The sequence below is a fragment of the Lemur catta genome, chromosome 15 (genome assembly GCF_020740605.2).
Source record: "Lemur catta isolate mLemCat1 chromosome 15, mLemCat1.pri, whole genome shotgun sequence".
In the NCBI taxonomy this organism is placed as follows: domain Eukaryota; kingdom Metazoa; phylum Chordata; class Mammalia; order Primates; family Lemuridae; genus Lemur; species Lemur catta.
In genome coordinates, this window is record NC_059142.1 from 2,960,083 (window position 1) to 2,977,793 (window position 17,711).

A 17,711-nucleotide genomic window follows, 5' to 3' on the forward strand; every position below is an offset into this window, starting at 1 on the left:
TGAAAATATGAAAATTAGAGTGGGATGAATACTTCTAGAATAATAAATACCCATGCTCTAGAAGCTCATTAATCTCCAATTATTAGAATAAAATTAACTTCCCCCAAAAGTGTCTAAGTTATTTGGAGAATGTATACACTGTAGGTGTGACCTCAGAAGCAAACTGCTCAGAATGAAGCTGTAGATCTTTTTTGGATATTCTGTTTGAAAGACAACGCTTTATAAGAAAAGTGAAGGGGTTGGTAGGCATGGCTTTGGAGCAGACAGCTCAGAGGAAGGATGGCTAAGATGTTCCACTCAAGATCAAAGCCTGTTGCTTGGTGTAGCTCAATGGACAAAATAAATGTGAAGCCAAGTCCATGCACAGCAAGAATGAGCACCACATAGGGGCAGAAATGAATGAATATTCCTGTCCTGGGGGAAACTTAAAGAATACTGACTCTAGATCTTTATACATTTCACTTCTAACACGCTTAGGAAGTCGTAGAAGTTTGAAGGTTTTCCTGGAGTGTTTCTGTAGTCATTAATTTTTTAAATAATTTGAAAAAAACTACCTATGTGTAAGAAGAGATTATTTATACTCAATTCTGTTCTTTTATTATTTCTTCCACACAAAAAATGAAGGTTGCTGAATGCAGCTGTTAAATGGAGTTGTTTCTTTGTGCAAGCCACTTTTGCATATTGCCAAGCAAACACTTACAAAAGAATCAGAAGGACAAACAGAATGAGTTAAGAGAAATGATGAGAAGTATTTAAAATGAGTATCTTGTTGCAGCTAGTGATGATTGAAGTAGAACAAAACATTGGGAAACTGAGGGCACAGACTTGAAGGAAATCAACTGGAAAAAGGCAACCTGGATTTACTTAACTTCTGTAAATGCAATATTAACAAATAAATCCAAAGGTTTGGAGCAATGACAAAATATCTAAAAACTTAAGATTTTTTCCCTTCATTTTAATCCTGTGTTAGGCTTCTTGAGAATTATTTGTATCACCTGATGCAGCATCTATGACAAATGCAAAATTGTACTGCATATTTTAGAGCAACTTTAGTTTCTTTTGATTGACAACATTGGAGATGAAAAAGAATATTATTTTAGAGTGTCTGGTCTTTTAAATTTTGGCAGATAAAGAAAACTTCCATGAAATAGGAGACATTTTCCCCTTGGGTATAAATCTGTAATAAAATGTTGCTGACAGACTAATTATAAATGTTTTATATATTTTGTGCATATGTGATCCTCTCTAAACCAATTTAATTCCCATTAATGCTAATCTTGTTAATACCCACTCGGAGAGGAAAGAAATACTCTTAATAAACTATTGATTTATTTGAGCGATTTAAATAGGGGATGGAAGGAACAGACAGCAGAAGAGGAAAAGCCACCATTTTACTCACATCTGCATTTCCCAGAATATTTTCCAAATACTGATGAACATTAGGTTATAATTGGTATGAATGGGAAATGGGGAAAAAGTAAAGTGACAAAGTGACAGTCCTCCACCCATCAAAAAAACTTATTTTTTTTTTTTTAGTATTAGCTCCAAGGTTAGAAGTGAGATATAAAAAAGGTAGACTTATTTTCTTAGAAAAAAGTTAAAGAAAAATGAGATTCACACTTATATGAGTATCTTATCTTGCCCTATTCCTAGCGTGGCTGCCTATCTTATCCTTATACTAGAATCTAATAATTTCTCTCAGATTCAATCAAGCATCAATCAGTCAAGATTTACCTGTCTCAGGGTACTTTAATCAGCCAAGAGCCAAGATTGGGTGGTGCCCAAGTCTGCCTGGTTTCCTTGAACACCCTCTAATGAGACTGTGTGCCGTCAGGGGTAACCTGGAACTTAGAAAGCAATAGAAAACTCTCTCTGTCCCTTTTCAGATCATCTAACAACTTGCTAACCATGTCCAAAGGTGCAGATGTCTTACTTCCCATTCTCCTGGAAAAAGTGGCATGAAAGAGGAAACAAGTGGAAGACGGAGTTTTGTCCAGGGTCCGCCATCTGGCCTTAAAATAAGTCATTTAATTTCCCTGAGACTCAGTTTTCCTTATCTGTAAAAGGGGGATAATAATTTCTACCTACTATGCTCTTATACCACATAGTAGTTTAAGGATCAAAAAATGTATTTGAAAGCACTATGAAAACTGTGAAGTAGTGTACCTACGTATTATGAACTGGGAAATGATTTAAGAAAAAGGCACAGGAAAAAAAGGAGAAAAACATAAGGGTAGATACCAGTTTTATCAGGGCCTTGTATTTAAACAGAGAGAGAGAGAGAGAGAGAGATGTTTACCCTCAGGATTTTCTTAAAATGTTTTAATGGCAACTGATGCTTATACTTTATGACTGGGTATATAGAACACAAAGTAAAAAGTGAAAATTGAAAGTATTTTAGATGAGTGAAGTTTTTCTTTTCTGTTTATCCAAATGTTTGGTATTGATTATACATTAAGATGGGACGGGTGGGGGGCAAGAATGATCTCTTAACATTCATTGAAAAAAATACTGAAACAAATACTTTGAGCACAAATATTAAACTGTCTTTTCTCTACCGATTGGTAAAAAAATATATTATATTTTGATATTTTTTCTCTTTAAATTATATCGTTAGCCATCCCAGCCGAAGTCGTGCCCGGTCATCTGGTAGAACTTGCGGTTGAACGGCCGGTAGAAGTCGCGCAGCCTGCGCACCACCTCGCCGTCGATGGCCGGGTGCGTCCGGCCCTTGGTCTTGCCCAGGCAGTGCGGCCGGCTGCTGCCCTCGGCCTTCTTCAGGCAGGGGAAGCCCTTGGTCTTGTTGAAGTAGAAGTGCTTGTCCGTGATGATCCTCTTGAGGCCCAGGAAGTCCTGCACGCGGCCCAGCTCGCCGGCCGGGTCGCTGATGAGCCGCTCGCCGCTCACGAAGAGCATCTGGCCGAGCGGGAAGTGGCGCAGCCAGTGCTCCAGGTGCTTGGCGTAGATGCCGATCTGGATGGCGCTCCACGACGTGTCGATGAGGCCGGCCGTCCTGTTCCTGAACGTCAGGCTCTCGAAGCTGGGGATGTCGGGCCGCTTGGACAGCGTCTGCGTGTAGTCCGAGATGGCTCTGGTCACCGGGTCCCGCACCACCACGATGAGCTTGGTGTCCTTGGACATGGCCGAGATGCGCGCGGGCGCCTCCCGCGTCACGAAGTAGCTGGGCGTCTTCTCCATGGTGATCTGCCCCTCCAGGGTCCTCGGCATCAGGTCCCTGGGAAGAGCAAACAGACCAGAGCGGGTCAGACGCTCGCGCCTTTTGGCCGCACCTCCCAAGGTCGACGCTTCTAATCCCGGCTCCCTCTTGCTCCTGCGAGCAGCCGCGGACACGTGCAAAATGGCAAGCAGGATGCTAGAGCTGAGCGGTGGGTTAACATCCCAGCTGCAGTTTGGAGGGGACGCCCTCCACCCGAGACTTGAAGGCACCTTCACGCAAGGCAGAAAGAGCAAGAGCGTTTCTCTAAGATCCTCCTGTGGGTGTCTGAGAAAAGCAAGAAGGCATGTCAGAGCCTGAAGAATGAGCGACTTTCCGATTTACCTGGAGAGCTCATTCCAGGGAGAGGCCGTGCAACATACAGTCTGCAGCCAGACTGCTTGAGTTGCGATTTTAGCTCTCCCACTTGCTGACCGTGGAAAAGTCGCATAACCGCTCTGCACCTCAGGTTCCTCGTGTATTGAATGGAGAATAATAATATTACCTATATCTCATATGATTGTTGTGATGATTAAATGAGTTAATGTACCTCAACAGCTTAGAAAACTGCCTAGCACCCAATAAATACTATGTTAACATTTAATTTTTTGATTATTATTAATCCACAATGATAGAAAATTACCTTGGTCAAATTCTTTAGGTGAATTAGAATATTGTCATAAACATAATTATACTGCTATGAGCTAGCATTAAAGGTGAGCCCTTCCTGTAGTTTTCTTATAAACTAAGCAATTATATTTAACATATTATCATAGCATATTATTATACACAAAATACTTATCTTCATAATTCTTGATAAATTTTCCAGTAACAAACAATACATTAAATAATTCACCTTTTATCTAATGATTTAAAATGCCATCATTATCATAGGCTAAATATTTTGGTTCCTTTCTACATTGGCCCAATTATAAGTTATTATCATGTTATAATGTATTTTCATGTATGCCAAAGTAAATCCCGACTCCCTACTGTTCAACCTGTTCTTGACCATTCCTGTCTGTTTATTCTTCCTGATGAATGGTAAATCATTTAGTTGTGTTAAAAACAATCCCACTGGAATCTTGATAAAGCAGATATTGCTTCTCTGTTCAAGCATGCTTTCCTACTAATGGGCTTCAAGCTAAAGTATGAGCAGGAGAGAGAAAACCTATTTGTTCTTCCAACCTAAGCGGACTGCCATTAAATGCACTATTTATTACATACATTTTCCAGAACTAAGGCATTATCTTTCTAATTCCAAATTTTGTAAGAAATATAATAGATATGGCTTGGATCAATATTAAAGTAAATGTATTTTTAGACTTTATTACAATGACAATGTATTTTGTCCTTTGATCTATGGATAAAAAGAATCAAACTTCTAAATATTCTTATATTGGATTCACTTTTATTCTTGGAATAAACTCCTTTTGGTGATGGCATATTATTCTTTTAATATACCATGCTAAACTTGATTAGTCATTATTTTGTTTTGGAGTTTCCATCCATATTCATAAATGAGACATTCCTGTAGTTTTTCTCTCGTTCAATAGCTTAATAAATTGTTAGAATATGAGTAATTCCATGAAGAAAATGGGTTGAGAAATGTTTCATATTTTTCTGTATCCTATAGAAATTTAAATAAAAATATAATTTTCTATTCCTTCAGAGTTTGATGGGAATCACCTTCAAAGCCATCCAATACAGGCACTTTTGGGAGTGAGGGTAGCAAGTGATGTGTGATCTTCAAATATCTTTTCACTTTCTTGTACTCGTATTGGTCTAGTGTAATCCTCTGCCTTGTCTTATGTCAATTTTGGCAATTAATACTTTTCTAAAAATCATCCAGTGAATAGCTACAGTTATAATTATATCCCTATAATTTTGTGTTTTTGTCTTTCTTTCTGCCTTTTGGTTAGATTGTCTTTTCTAATTCATTGATTTCATTTTAGCTTTCTTAATGTCCTCCCCCTTATTTATTTTTTTAGCTATGCTATGTTGTTCTCCTTCAAACGGATTTCACTGAGTGCTTGCTTCATTTATTTTCAACTGCTGTTCTCCAGTAGTAAAAGCATTCTGAGGCTGTTATTTTCCCTCTAAGTATAGACTGGTCAAATTCTGTAAGTTTTGACACATACTGTTGTCATTGTCATAACTTTGTGGACATTTAGTAATTTCATTTTGTAATTCTGATTTCCCTTTTGATCCAGGCATTATCTAGGGTTGTATTTATTTTTAATTATGATGTTGATTTGTTATTTTTGTTCATGATTTTGTGGTTAGTTTCTATTTTGCATTTGTAATAAAAGGGCAGGCTTTGTGTACTGTGAATTTGCCTTTGTTGACTCCCTACAGTTCTACCCCACCTACACTATTTGCTGACTACATATATTGGGAACAAAGTCAAACATACACAAAAGTAGAAAAAAATGGAAAATGAATCTTAAGTACTTTACATCCAGCTTCCAAAATGCATAACTGATGGCAAATTCCATCCATAAACCTGCCCCTTTCTACTCCCCCGCCAGACCAACTAGATTATTTTAAAGTCAGCTATAGACATCATATAAATTGATTTGTCAATATTCGGCTCCCATCTGCAGTATATCTGGCACAAATTCTTTAGTCTTTGTGGCAATCTGGTGGCACTGAGGCTCCCTTAGTTTTAATGATGTTGGGTTTTCTCCTATTATTGTTTTCTCTGGTAATTTCACTCAGGTTATCGTTGCTTTATGTGGAAGGGAAAGTGATAAGTAGACATTTGACTTTTGCGGCTGGATTTTTTTATTTTTTAAAGAAATTTGCAATTCCTTTTTCAAAATAACTTTTAACGTACCTTATTCCCCATCCCTTAAATATACCTGAAGGTCTGGGTAAGAGGAAGGGAAGACCGGAGAGTTTGGTGCTGACACAAGGGAGACACTGTCACTGCCACCCGGGCAACGCCGAGGCCACTGCGTGACATGAATCCACAGAACTCATCCCTGGGCGACCCCTATCGCAGAACAGAGAAGCTGGCCAGGCCAACCTAATTTGGAAGAGTGGGTTATACTTGGGTAAGATGAGCCAGGAGGTCTATCCAGAGAGTGTAGGGATTTCGCAGTGAACGAAATCTGATCAAATGTGTGGAAAAGTTTTGAGCTGGGAAAGCAAACACCAAATACACACACTGAAGTGATAAGAAGTATTTGTTGATTAAAAAAAAAAGTCAGCATTCCTGTTTCCTTTCCTATAATCTTGGACTATTAACTCCCTTTCCTTGAATTTTGGCTAATAAAATAGAGATAACATATTTCACGTGGGAGCTTCTGCTTGGCCTGTCTCTGGGCCTTTCTCAGAGGCTGAAGCTACAGATTGTGCTGGGCCAGAGGAAACGCTGCTAAGGCCTCTGGGGAAAAAAAAATCCCATGTTTTAAATAATCTTAACAGAGTAGGGAAGAGCACTATCCCAAAGAAGAGGAGTTTGAAGAGGAAACAGCTACAATAGGATTTCAAAAGAAGAACACATTAATGACTGTCACCTGTGACTGACATAGCCTGGGGTGGGGGTGGGGAGTCAGGTTTAACTATAAGCTGCCTGAAAGCTACTTTTCGCAAAAAGACAGAAGTGACAAATGAAAATCTTAATGAAGCTTATGTTGTAGAGAATGGTTGCTTTGCAAAAGGACTCACAACAGGATTCCTTAAATTACAATCTCCTTTTAAATTTCCTTATACATTTTCTTATTGCAATTTGGGTTTTCATGTTCAAAAAAGTGCTCATCTACTACATAAAACAGAATGTACATGTAAATTAGAACGCTGCATTTCAAAGTGTCTAGCTTGGAAATTGCTCTTCCTTACCAGCATAAGGTACACGCTGGGACTCTGCTCTGTGTAACGGCTTGGGCTCAGAATAGGTAGTGAAAGATCTATGCCAGATTATATAATAAAAGGTTTGTAGACATACCAGAGGTATGTGCAATGAGAAGACACATGAGGTTTGCCTGAAGAAAGGACAGCTGACAGTGGGGAGTGAGAAATTCAACCGGACGGTAAGAGGGTTAGATCTTAGCAGGACTTAATTTCCAGGCTAAGCATAGTAGACTATTGCAACTTCACTTGTAAATAGTGAACAGGATTTAGAGACATTTATAGTAGGTATGGGGATGGGGAAATGGGTAGAAACCAAAATTATAAGGAAAAATTAGAGAAGCTTATTTGTTTTGTCCTGAGGAAGACAAGGATGAGAAAGGATTTCACAAGCAAATTAAGGATTATTACAAGGTGGTTTCTACATGTTTGCTCTTTCTCTCCAAAGAACTCAAAGAGAATTCACAATAGCCAAAAGGTGGAAGCAACCCATGTATCCATCAATGGAGAAATGGATTAAAAAAACGTGGTTTATGGATACAATGGAATATTATTCAGTCTTAAAAGGGGAGGAAATTTTGATACATGCTACAACATGGATGAACCTTGAAGACAGGACATTGTACTAAGTGAAATACTGCCAGTCACAAAAGGACAAATATTGTATGACTCCACTTATATGATATATCTGGAGCAGTCAAATTTAGAGACAGAAAGCAGAAGGTTGGTTGCCAGGGGTTGTGGGGAGAAGGAACAAGGAGTTGTTGCTTAATGGGTGCAGAGTCTTAGTTTTGCAAGATTAAAAGAGTTCTGGAGACCGACTGCATAACATGTGTGCACTTTACACGACTGAACTTAAAAATGGTTGAGTTGGTAAATTTTATGTTATGTATATTTTACCACAATTTTTTTTAAAAAGAACTTAGGACAAGCACTTCAATGGCATTGATAGAATTTAGTTAGACAAAAGAGTCTTTCTGGCTTTATGGATAATTAAACATTAAACCAAGGTACCACCGAAGGAGGCTCCAGTTTTGCTTTCCTCTTGCTAAACTAAAAGGGAAATATAATAATTTATGAGATATTGTGGAGCTGATCTGAAATCAAAAAATGAGGTTTATGGCCTGTGCCCACTGCCAGCTGGGTGCTCATGAGCCAGTATTTCAACATCTCTAAGCTCAGTTTATCCCCCTCACCAGAAACAGCAAGCCAAAGGGTCCAGAAACCTGCCCTGCAATGAAGTGTCAGCCTGACCGTTACTACGGGGAATGCACCAAAGCACTGCTCTTGATTGAGAAAGTCACGCCCGGTGTTCTGAATTCCCAACTGCCAGTAGAACCGCATTTCGGTCAGCTAACAAGGGTCCAGAGGAGATCAGAGGTAGACCTTTCTCACGTATTCCTGGGGCATCCACACACTTGCCCATTTAACGCTGAGACGGTGAGGATGCCTGACTCGAAAGCCATGAGCGGGCCAAGTTCTTTGGAAGGACAGAGACCTACTTATGGTGTGAGACAGATGAGCTCAGTTTTTAAGGGAATTCCCTTTCCTTCCATGGCCTGGGGTATAGTTATGCCAAGAAGGCAACTGCTTGGCAACACATCTATTTGATTCTGACACCATGCCACCCGCTGAGCTGGGGATTTCACTGTGGATCTGATCTGTCACCTGGGTCAGTCTCTGAGGACCCAGAGCTGGCTGAGCAGCTGTCCATCTACGGTGTGGGAAACGTCATGGCCAAGCAGGAACACGGTCAGTTGTGCTAAATAGTTTGTTGTTTTATAGTCAAGCCCTAAGCCACGTCAGTAGTTAGTGGGGTACTGAAATGACCCAGAACGCTTTCCCACTGCCACCTTCCTGTGGAGAGAGACCTGCCTCCATGGCTGTCCCTCTCCCATGGTCCAGGAGGCAAGGCCCGACTCTAGCACTGCCTGCACCTCTGCGGTCAGGGCACCACCAGGAGGAGCCCCCATGGCACTTAACACACATGCATCGTGTATCTAATACGTGCAAGAAAGCACTTTGAAAAAAAGCCACCTCATGTACTTTGCCCCTTCTGATCAATTTGGGACATTTCTCATGAATTCCTGCTACCCTCATGTTGTCTCTTTGTTCCCCCACCCTCCCTCTGAAATTTGTACAGGCCCTCACTGGAAGTATTTCTTTCTAAAAAAATCCACCTTATTACCCTTCCCCATTGTATTTTTAATAAATGGTGTTTGGTCAGTTGGTTATTCATATGGGAAAATAAATCTTGACCTTTACCTCTAGCTATTGACAAAAATCAATTCCAGATTGCCTGCAGATATAAATACAAATAGTAAACCAATGAAACTTTTGAAAGGAAACCTAGGTAAACTTCTTAAGGATTTTGAAGGAGGCAAATTTTTAAAAATTTCTTAAAGGAATAACCATAACTAAAAAAAAGATGACTTGGAGTATATTAAAAATAGGGACTTTTGTTTCTCAAATGATACCTTTAAGCTAGTAAAAAGTTAAAACTCAGAATGGGAGAAAATATGGAAAATCCAAAATCTGACAAAAGAGTCATATCTGTAATATATAAAGAGTTCCTATAAATCAATAAGTTTTGAAAAACTAGACAGCATAAAAGAAAAATGGGCACAAGACTTGAAGAGTCATTTCATACAAAACATAGTACACACAAAACTACAGCTAGACAGGAGGAATAAGTTCTAGTGTTCTGTAGCACTGTCGAGTGAATATGGTTAACAGTAGTTTGGTATATATTTTCAAAAATCTAGAGAATAAGATTTTGAATGTTCATAATTCAAAGAAATGATAAATGTTCGAAGTGATAGATATGCTAACTACCCCGATTTGACGATTACCCATTGTATACAGGTAACGAAATATCACTCAGTATCCCATAAATATGTACAATTATTGCATGTCAACTAAAATTAAAAGGGAAAATAAATTAATTAAAATGTAGTATCCAAATAGTCAATAAATGCATGAAAATGTGCTGAACTTCATTAGTCATCAGGGAAATGTCAATTAAAATACAATACCATACTATGACACATCTACCTAATTGCCTAGAATAAGAACAACAGAGAATTCTGGGTATGGGTGAGGATGTGGAACTGGCCCTTTGTCGCTTGGAGAGTAAATTGGCACAGTGACTTTAGAAAGCTGTTTGGCACTCTCTACCAAAGCTGAACATGTGCAAACACTATGACCCAGCAATTTAACTCCCAGGACTATACTCAATAGAAATCATACATATGTTCACCAGAAGACATGTTCACTAATGTTCACACATAATCCTGATAGTTCCAAATTCAAGCTTTTTACATGTCCATCAAAGATAAAAGTGTATATACACACAATGAGATCCTATAGAGCAAACAGAATGAATGACTTAAACTTGAGTCTGAGCCTCACACTGTTAACAAACAGCCAAAGTGTACATGCTGCATGAGTTCCTTTATAAAATGTGCACAAAAAGGCCAAACTCATCTATTCCATTTGATGTCAAAACAGTGGTTACCTTTAGGGGAATTTGTGACTAGGAAGGGGCCTGAGAGGGGCTTCTAGACTGATGGAAATATCCCAAGTTGTGATCTGGGTGCTAGATACACAAGTGTAGCTGCTTTGTGAAAATTCATTGAGCTGTATCCCAGGATTTGTGTCCTTTTCTATACCCATGTTATAACTTGAATAAAAATTTTACTATGCTTATAAAAAATAAATGGACCAATTTCCTATAATGCTCCAAGAAATGCATGCATTTTTCTTAAAGGGCATCTGCTAAACCAACTATATCTGGAATTCATATCGCAAAGGAAAAGAAGTGAAGCTCTCACATACTGAGGAGTCAGGGGTCCTCTCTGTGACTACCTTCCCCTCACCCCAGAAAAATGATAAGAACAGCAGCTGCCCCACATGGGCCACTCATTCTCCTGGCACTATGAACACAGTGGTGTGCACCGTATCATAGAGCAGCGGTCCCCAACGTTTTTGGCACCAGGGACTGGTTTCATGGAAGACGATTTTTCCACAGATGCAGGGTGGGGAGGGATGGTTTTGGGATGATTCAAGCACATTACATTTACTGTGAAGTCAGACCTCTCTGCTAAGGATAATCTGTATTTGCAGCTGCTCCCCAGCGCTAGCATCACAACCTCAGCTCCACCTCAGATCACCAGGTATCAGATTCTCATAAGGAGCACACAACCTAGATCCCTCGCACGCTCAGTTTACAGTAAGGTTCGTGCTCCTATGAGAATCTAATGCCACCACTGATCTGACAGGAGGCGGAGCTTACACAGTGATGTGAGCGATGGGGAGCCGCTGTCAATACAGATGAAGCTTCGCTTGCCCACCGCTCACCTCCTGCTGTGCAGTCTAGTACCTAACAGGCCATGGACCAGTACTGGGGGTTGCAGACCACGGTCATAGAGGATGTGTCTCAAGAGTGTGAATGCAAAAAGGATAACTGAAGAATGAGTTGTGTGTGCAAGACATTTTAGCAATGACCTTCTCGTTTAATCTTTACACAGCCATAAGAGAGATGAGGTGGGCAACTATGATCCCCAATTTTTCAGACAGGGAAGCTGAGATTCAGCGAGGCCAAGCGGCACGCTCAAGTCCTCACAGTCAGTGTATGGAAGGTGGTGGGTGGGCCTCGCAGTGCTCGTGTTGGGTTCTTTCCATGGCATCAGACAGGAGAAAATCAGCAGCCAGAGAGGATTAGGAAAAGAACATACAGACAGTGGCTTGGATGGAGCCAGTTCAACAGACAGAGAGCAGGAGAACCTGGGAGAGTGACCCAGAAGGTAGCTGCAAAGATCCTGGAAGACCCAACTTCTGAATCGAGTGCAGGTGAGATGAAGGAATTGGTGTCTGCCTGAATAGGGGAGCTGCATGAAATGACACTGAAAAGACGATGGTATGATGAATGTCAGTGGTGCATGAGTCTGAGGCAGTGCTCAGGTCAGAACGGAGCAGGGCAAAAGAATGCAGGTGTTTGAATACTGTAGGAGGCTCCTCTGATGTACCCTAAACCTGAGGAGCCTCAGACCTGGACTAGGGTGCTGACAGTGGAAGAGGCAGGGGTGGGTGAGAACAAGAGAAATATTTAGGGGAGAACTGATGAGGCTGATTGTACTAAAACAAATATATTTTGAAGAAGGAAGTAGCTTCCTCTTTCTCCAAAAACAGAAAAAGAAATTTAGTTTCTCTTTCAGTAGAGTTGGATCTACTTTAAAAAAAAAAGTTTGGATTTCTTCCTAAAGACTCTCATGGAGACACAATATTATCCATTTTCCTCTGAAACGTGGCACAGATGGATCACATTCCTCCACGAGGGCGACAAAGTTTTACAGGAAACGCAAACCTGGGAATAGGAATTGGATTTCTGTCCTGATTTTGCTATTAATCAGCGATGTGATCTTGGGCAAATCCCTTTAGCTCCCTAGGCCTCGACTTCTTCATAAGCAAAATAAGTTTATTGTCCTCAATGTCTCCAGGATTTTCCACCTTTAAGATTTCATGTATGGCAAGGGACTTTCATTCATTGTTAACTTGTCGAGTTTAAAGTTCTGCACAGTTTCATGCTGCTCCGTTCTGAAGTGTGGCTCCACCAGTCAAATCGAGAGATTTGTATAAATAATTAGGCAAGGCAATTCTGCATCAAGAGAATTGACTTCAAAATCAATGAGGTCTGAAAGAACGCAGTTCAAATAACTGATGCCAAGAGAAAGTGCTGAGGTTAGTTCAAATGAAGGCTAACTTGGCATTTCCCTAGTGCTTGGGGGCAGCAGAAAGACCAGGAAGTCCATGTGCTGAGTGGTCTCATTGTATTTCATCAGGCAAGTATGTGATGAGGGAGATCCGTATCTATCTTGTGCTCCCTTTGTGCCTGAAACATCAAAATAAGATGTCAGCCCTAGAAGACGAAGTTCATGGACAGGGCTACGTTAAACATAGCAGATGTGGGCCAGCCATAAAGTCAAGTTCAGGGTCCTAAGGAAGAACATGAGGAAGACAGAAGCAAATAAACACGTATTAAGCATTTACCATACACCAAGATCTGATGATGTATTATTTCTTGAATTTCACAACAAGAGCTAGAATTATTATCCTCATTTCACAAATGAGGAAACAGGCTCAGAGAGATAACGTGACTTGTCCAAAGACACATGGCTATCAACAGGGATAGAATGAAAATCCAAGTCCATCTAGCTCTCAAGTGCAAATTCTTTCACCCTACCCAAATACCCAGGAAACATGACAGTTTCATTCAGTTGATGTTACTGGGGGTGGGTGATATTCTGCCAAAACATAGGAGTATTCAATGCATTCCTTTCCTATTCATCTCAGAGTACAAATCACCCTTTCTAAAATCTTGCACACAAGTAATACACCTAACATGTTTTTCACAGGCTATGTTCTGCGAGGTAAGAACATGTTGCAAGGGAAGTCCTGTGTTGTAATTTATTGAGAAATAAATAAATCTGGGCCATGTAGATGTACTTTTTTTTTAAGCCTATGCAATCAAACAGATCGTCTTTCTGGAAGCCTCCAGCAGCAGAAAATACTGGGAAAAGCACGCTCTTTTCATGGCTGTGGCGAGAGGGTAATTCCTGTGAGTCCCGGAGGGCGTGCGCCCTGGGAGCGGGGGTGGGGGGGGGAAACTGCTGCAAGCTGTCCATGCTGTCAGCCTGCCCCTCAGGGCCAAGCCCCGCTCACATCAGTATTTCTTTTCCTGCTGCTGTTCTGGGGGACCCCACTCAAAACGTGACTTATAAGGCTGGAAAGAAAACTCCCTTTAGTTGTTGTTTGAATTGGCTTCTGTGGAGGAGGAAGACTTATGTTTTTGAACCAGCTCCCACACTGACTGAATGTGGATGTGCAGTTCTACGACTCAGACGGACATCAAGATAAGTGAAACGTCAGACTTGGGGGCTGAATGCTTTCCGGGGCTGTTGATGGTAGATTCTTTCTCAAACTCTGACCCATCAAGTCAAGAAAGACACAAAAATGCTCTTTCTCTCACCAGGCTTTATGACATGACATACACCAAAGCATATTTCAAGAAAACAGCACGACATTCCTTGGACTTCAGGGAGAGAAAAGTCAAGGATTCTTGGTTGCTAATGGTGGGGAACCTCACAGAGGGACAGACAATACACCTGTGGTCAGGTCGTCCTGACAGGGAAGGGGCGAGAGTTATCTTGGACGGTAAATTCCAGTAATAATCCTTTATGTGTGTGTCGGGCCTTAGAGTTTCCCAAGCAGCTCCACACCTCATCTCATTTGTTGACTCTTAGAAACACTAAAAATCGACCCATATCTTACAAGGCTCATGGCTTCACTTCCTGATCATCCCTTTCTAAGTTTAGTTCATTGAGGGAACTCATGTATTCATAGGATTTAAAATATCATTTCTAACCCTGTAGACGTTGTCCCAAACTCTGTTCTCAAGTGGTGTCTGTCTCTCGTGAGCTGATGTCTTTCACCCAATGTCCTATCAAAATATTGAAGAATATCCAGAAAAATGACCTCACAACCTTGAAAACTGAAATTCACAGACAACCTAATGATGTCAGAGTCTGCAAGACAGTCAGACCTAAGAAACCATCTGAAAACGCCAGGGACACGTCACACCTCTCCACATGGGGCCCTCTCTGGACTTCAGACATTTGTTGTGTACCAAGCAAAAAGGAACATTCACTGCACTGAGAGTAAGCACCTCCTTATTTTTTTTTTTTTTATCCTAGGTGCTATTCTTGCCTCACTCTAGTCCCGGCCCTGGCAGATATCCACAATTTGAAAAACACTAGCAAATTTTTTGGAGTTTGAGAATAAAGAAAGTATTCCATAGCTATCCTGTACAGAAAGACAAACAAAATGGCACAATGACTAGGCTGTGAGAAATGCAGAGGGTGGAGGGAAGCTTGGCCTACACGTCCGTAATAAGTGTCCAAAGGTAGGAAAAGTTTAAAGGGAAAAAGACCTTTATACTTGGCTAAGTTTTATTTCACTTGAAGTTGTATCAAAATAACATTTTGAAATACTCAGTGGTTCAAAAAACTTAAAACCCATGTAACCTTGGGAGGAAACAAGCAAACTTCAAGGTTCATTTCAACTGAACTATATATAGATAGAGCAAAATTAAAGGCAAAAAAAAAGTTGGTGTATTTAAATAAAAGGAGAGGACATCTAAAATCAGAAAAGAAGTCTTAAAGAATTATTCTTGGCTGGGTATGGTGGCTCACGCCTGTAATCCTAGCATTCCGGGAGTCCGAGGCAGGAGGATTGCTTGAGGTCAGGAGTTCAAGACCAGCCTGAGCAAGAGTGAGACTCCGTTTCTACTAAAAATAGAAAAATTAGCTGGGTGCGGTGGCACACGCCTGCAATCCTAGTACTTTGGGAGGCTGAGGCAGGAGGATCGCTTGAGGTCAGGAGTTTGAGACCAGCCTGAGCAACAGCGAGACCCCATCTCTACTAAACCTAGAAAAATTAGCTGGGCGCAGTGGCATACACCTGTAGTCCCAGTTACTCGGGAGGCTGAGACAGGAGGATCACTTTAGCCCAGGAGTTTGAGGTTGCTGTGAACTACCATGATCCCATTACACTCTATCCGGGGTGACAGAGTGAGACTCTGTCCCCCCCCCAAAAATAATGACAATGTAGCTATAAAATGACCACAAATACATAAGCAGAAATAAAATATAACTAAATTAGTTAGAATCTAAAGCCTGATGAATATTTATAAGCCCTTAGAAGTGTGTGTGTTTGTGTGTGTGTGTGTGTGTGTGTGTGTGTGTGTGTGACAGAAAGAGAGAGAGAGAGAGAGAGAGAGAGAGAGAAATTGATTACAGGGAGACAGAAAAGAAGATAGAAAGCAGGAGGAAAAAAGAGAAGACGTTGCCAGAGGCAGGAGAGTGTGAGGATGGCATTGTCCTAAGCCGTGAGCGCCACAGAACCTTGAGACTGGGAAGAACCTTAGAAATCCCCCACCTGGCAGCTGCATGACACAGATGTGGAGAAGGTCTGAGAAGGGCAGCCAAGTGGACACAAAGCTGGCTTAGGTTCTGGGTCCCCTGACCCTGGGTTCACTGTTCTTTCTATGTTATATCATTCTGCCTCAATTCTAGAAGTATGATGTGTCCAGTGCTTCATGATCTTGACATTTTAAGTCCCTGAAAAATAAAATTCATGTGCAGAGAGGAAAGTCCCTTGTAGTGTTTCTGGACTGGGAAAGTTATATTAAATGTGAGTCTCAGTCAAAAGGAGAATTGGCTTTTCTTCAGCCTCTCTGGTTCTCATAGCCACGCAGCTATAAGGGCGGTGATCTAGAAGGGGCGAATGGATTCTTAAACCAAGTGGGGAAAGCCTCGGCCGAGGGCAGGGTCCTCTCCCAGTTCTGGGGCGACTGCCACAGCAAGCCCGCATCTGGGCTCCTCTGGGCTCCTGACAAGAGCTTATAAATGGTTAGTTTGACAGCTGTGCTATCAGTGTTTGCGCTACTCTGCTTCCTAACCGAGCTCCCTCATCAGTCTGGAATTATCAGGGCTTTGCATATGTCGGCTGGAGATAAGGGGGAAGCGAGCTTTCCTTGCTTGGAAATCAGCAATCTAAGGAGAGCGAGGAAGCCAAAGAGAGGGACCATGAGGAGGATGAGTCTGAGATTTTAGGAAGGTTCTTTGTTACATGTTGGCCACGGTGGGGTTTGTGTTTGCTCATCCCTTTTGTCTTGTTTGTTTTATCCTGTTTGTTAGGTTCTGGACACAGAGTAGGTGCTAAATCAACACATCTTTTAAGTATAAATAGAAAACGCGGCGTGAAGCTGCCTGGATATTCTTTCTAAAATCGGCCACAGGTGCCCTGTGTAAATATCTCAGCTTGACTTTGAACAGCAGAAAATGATACACACTTTGTCTCACTAAGATCAAAACAGAACTTCCAAAATAACCTTTTATTAATCACTCTTATGATATAAAATAAACCTCCAAAATAATGACATCATCATGACATGAGACATGCAGACAAAACAAACTTCAGGGAAGCAATCCGTGAGTGTACCTTTTACACGGTCTACCAGGGTAGCTTTATTATGCACCACTGTGAAAGAGCAAAACCACAGATCCGGTCGGGACACAGAAAAGAAGCGCTCTCACTTTAAGTCCCACAATTTAGCGGGTCCCACAAATCACATACGTACAAATTTGTTACAGAAAGTGTCACTCTAGCATTAGCCTAGTGTAAGTGGTAACCCTAAACATCCACTCTCATGGCTAATAGTGTTCAGGCCCCAGGGAAATGCTTTTCCAAAACTCTTGCCCTGTGTCTTCAGAACAAAAAGTCCAAATGCTGAGAGCACACACGGCTTGTGTTGCTGCCAGCACTGGAGATGGACATTGCTTCCAGTTTCAGGAAGGATCTGAGTGAGGGACGTCGTTAGCTAAGAAAAAAACCAAATTAAATAACTTACCAAATGTTTCGTAATCAGATAGCAAGAAGCTTCTTGATGTAAAAGTATCATTTTCTAGTGTTGCCGAGAGCTCATTCCTTTGCTTCTCCTATTCCCATTCATGGTCCTAGAGGTACTCACGCATCGTGCCACGCACAAGAGCTGCACGTGGGGGCAGAGGGGCCTTTTGCATCA

The 17,711-nt window shown here is 41.2% G+C and overlaps 1 protein-coding gene across 1 annotated transcript in view; it reads right to left on the minus strand.

Annotated features, from left to right (window-relative positions):
* Positions 1-2,315: 2,315 nt before the first annotated feature.
* Positions 2,316-17,711, minus strand: part of HS3ST3A1 (heparan sulfate-glucosamine 3-sulfotransferase 3A1) — a 95,159-nt gene continuing 79,763 nt past the window's right edge. Inside the window, exon 2 of the mRNA XM_045525234.1 lies at positions 2,316-3,235. Within this exon, the coding sequence (XP_045381190.1) occupies positions 2,614-3,235 (622 nt within the window). The 3' untranslated portion in view covers positions 2,316-2,613. The remainder of the gene's footprint in view (positions 3,236-17,711) is intronic.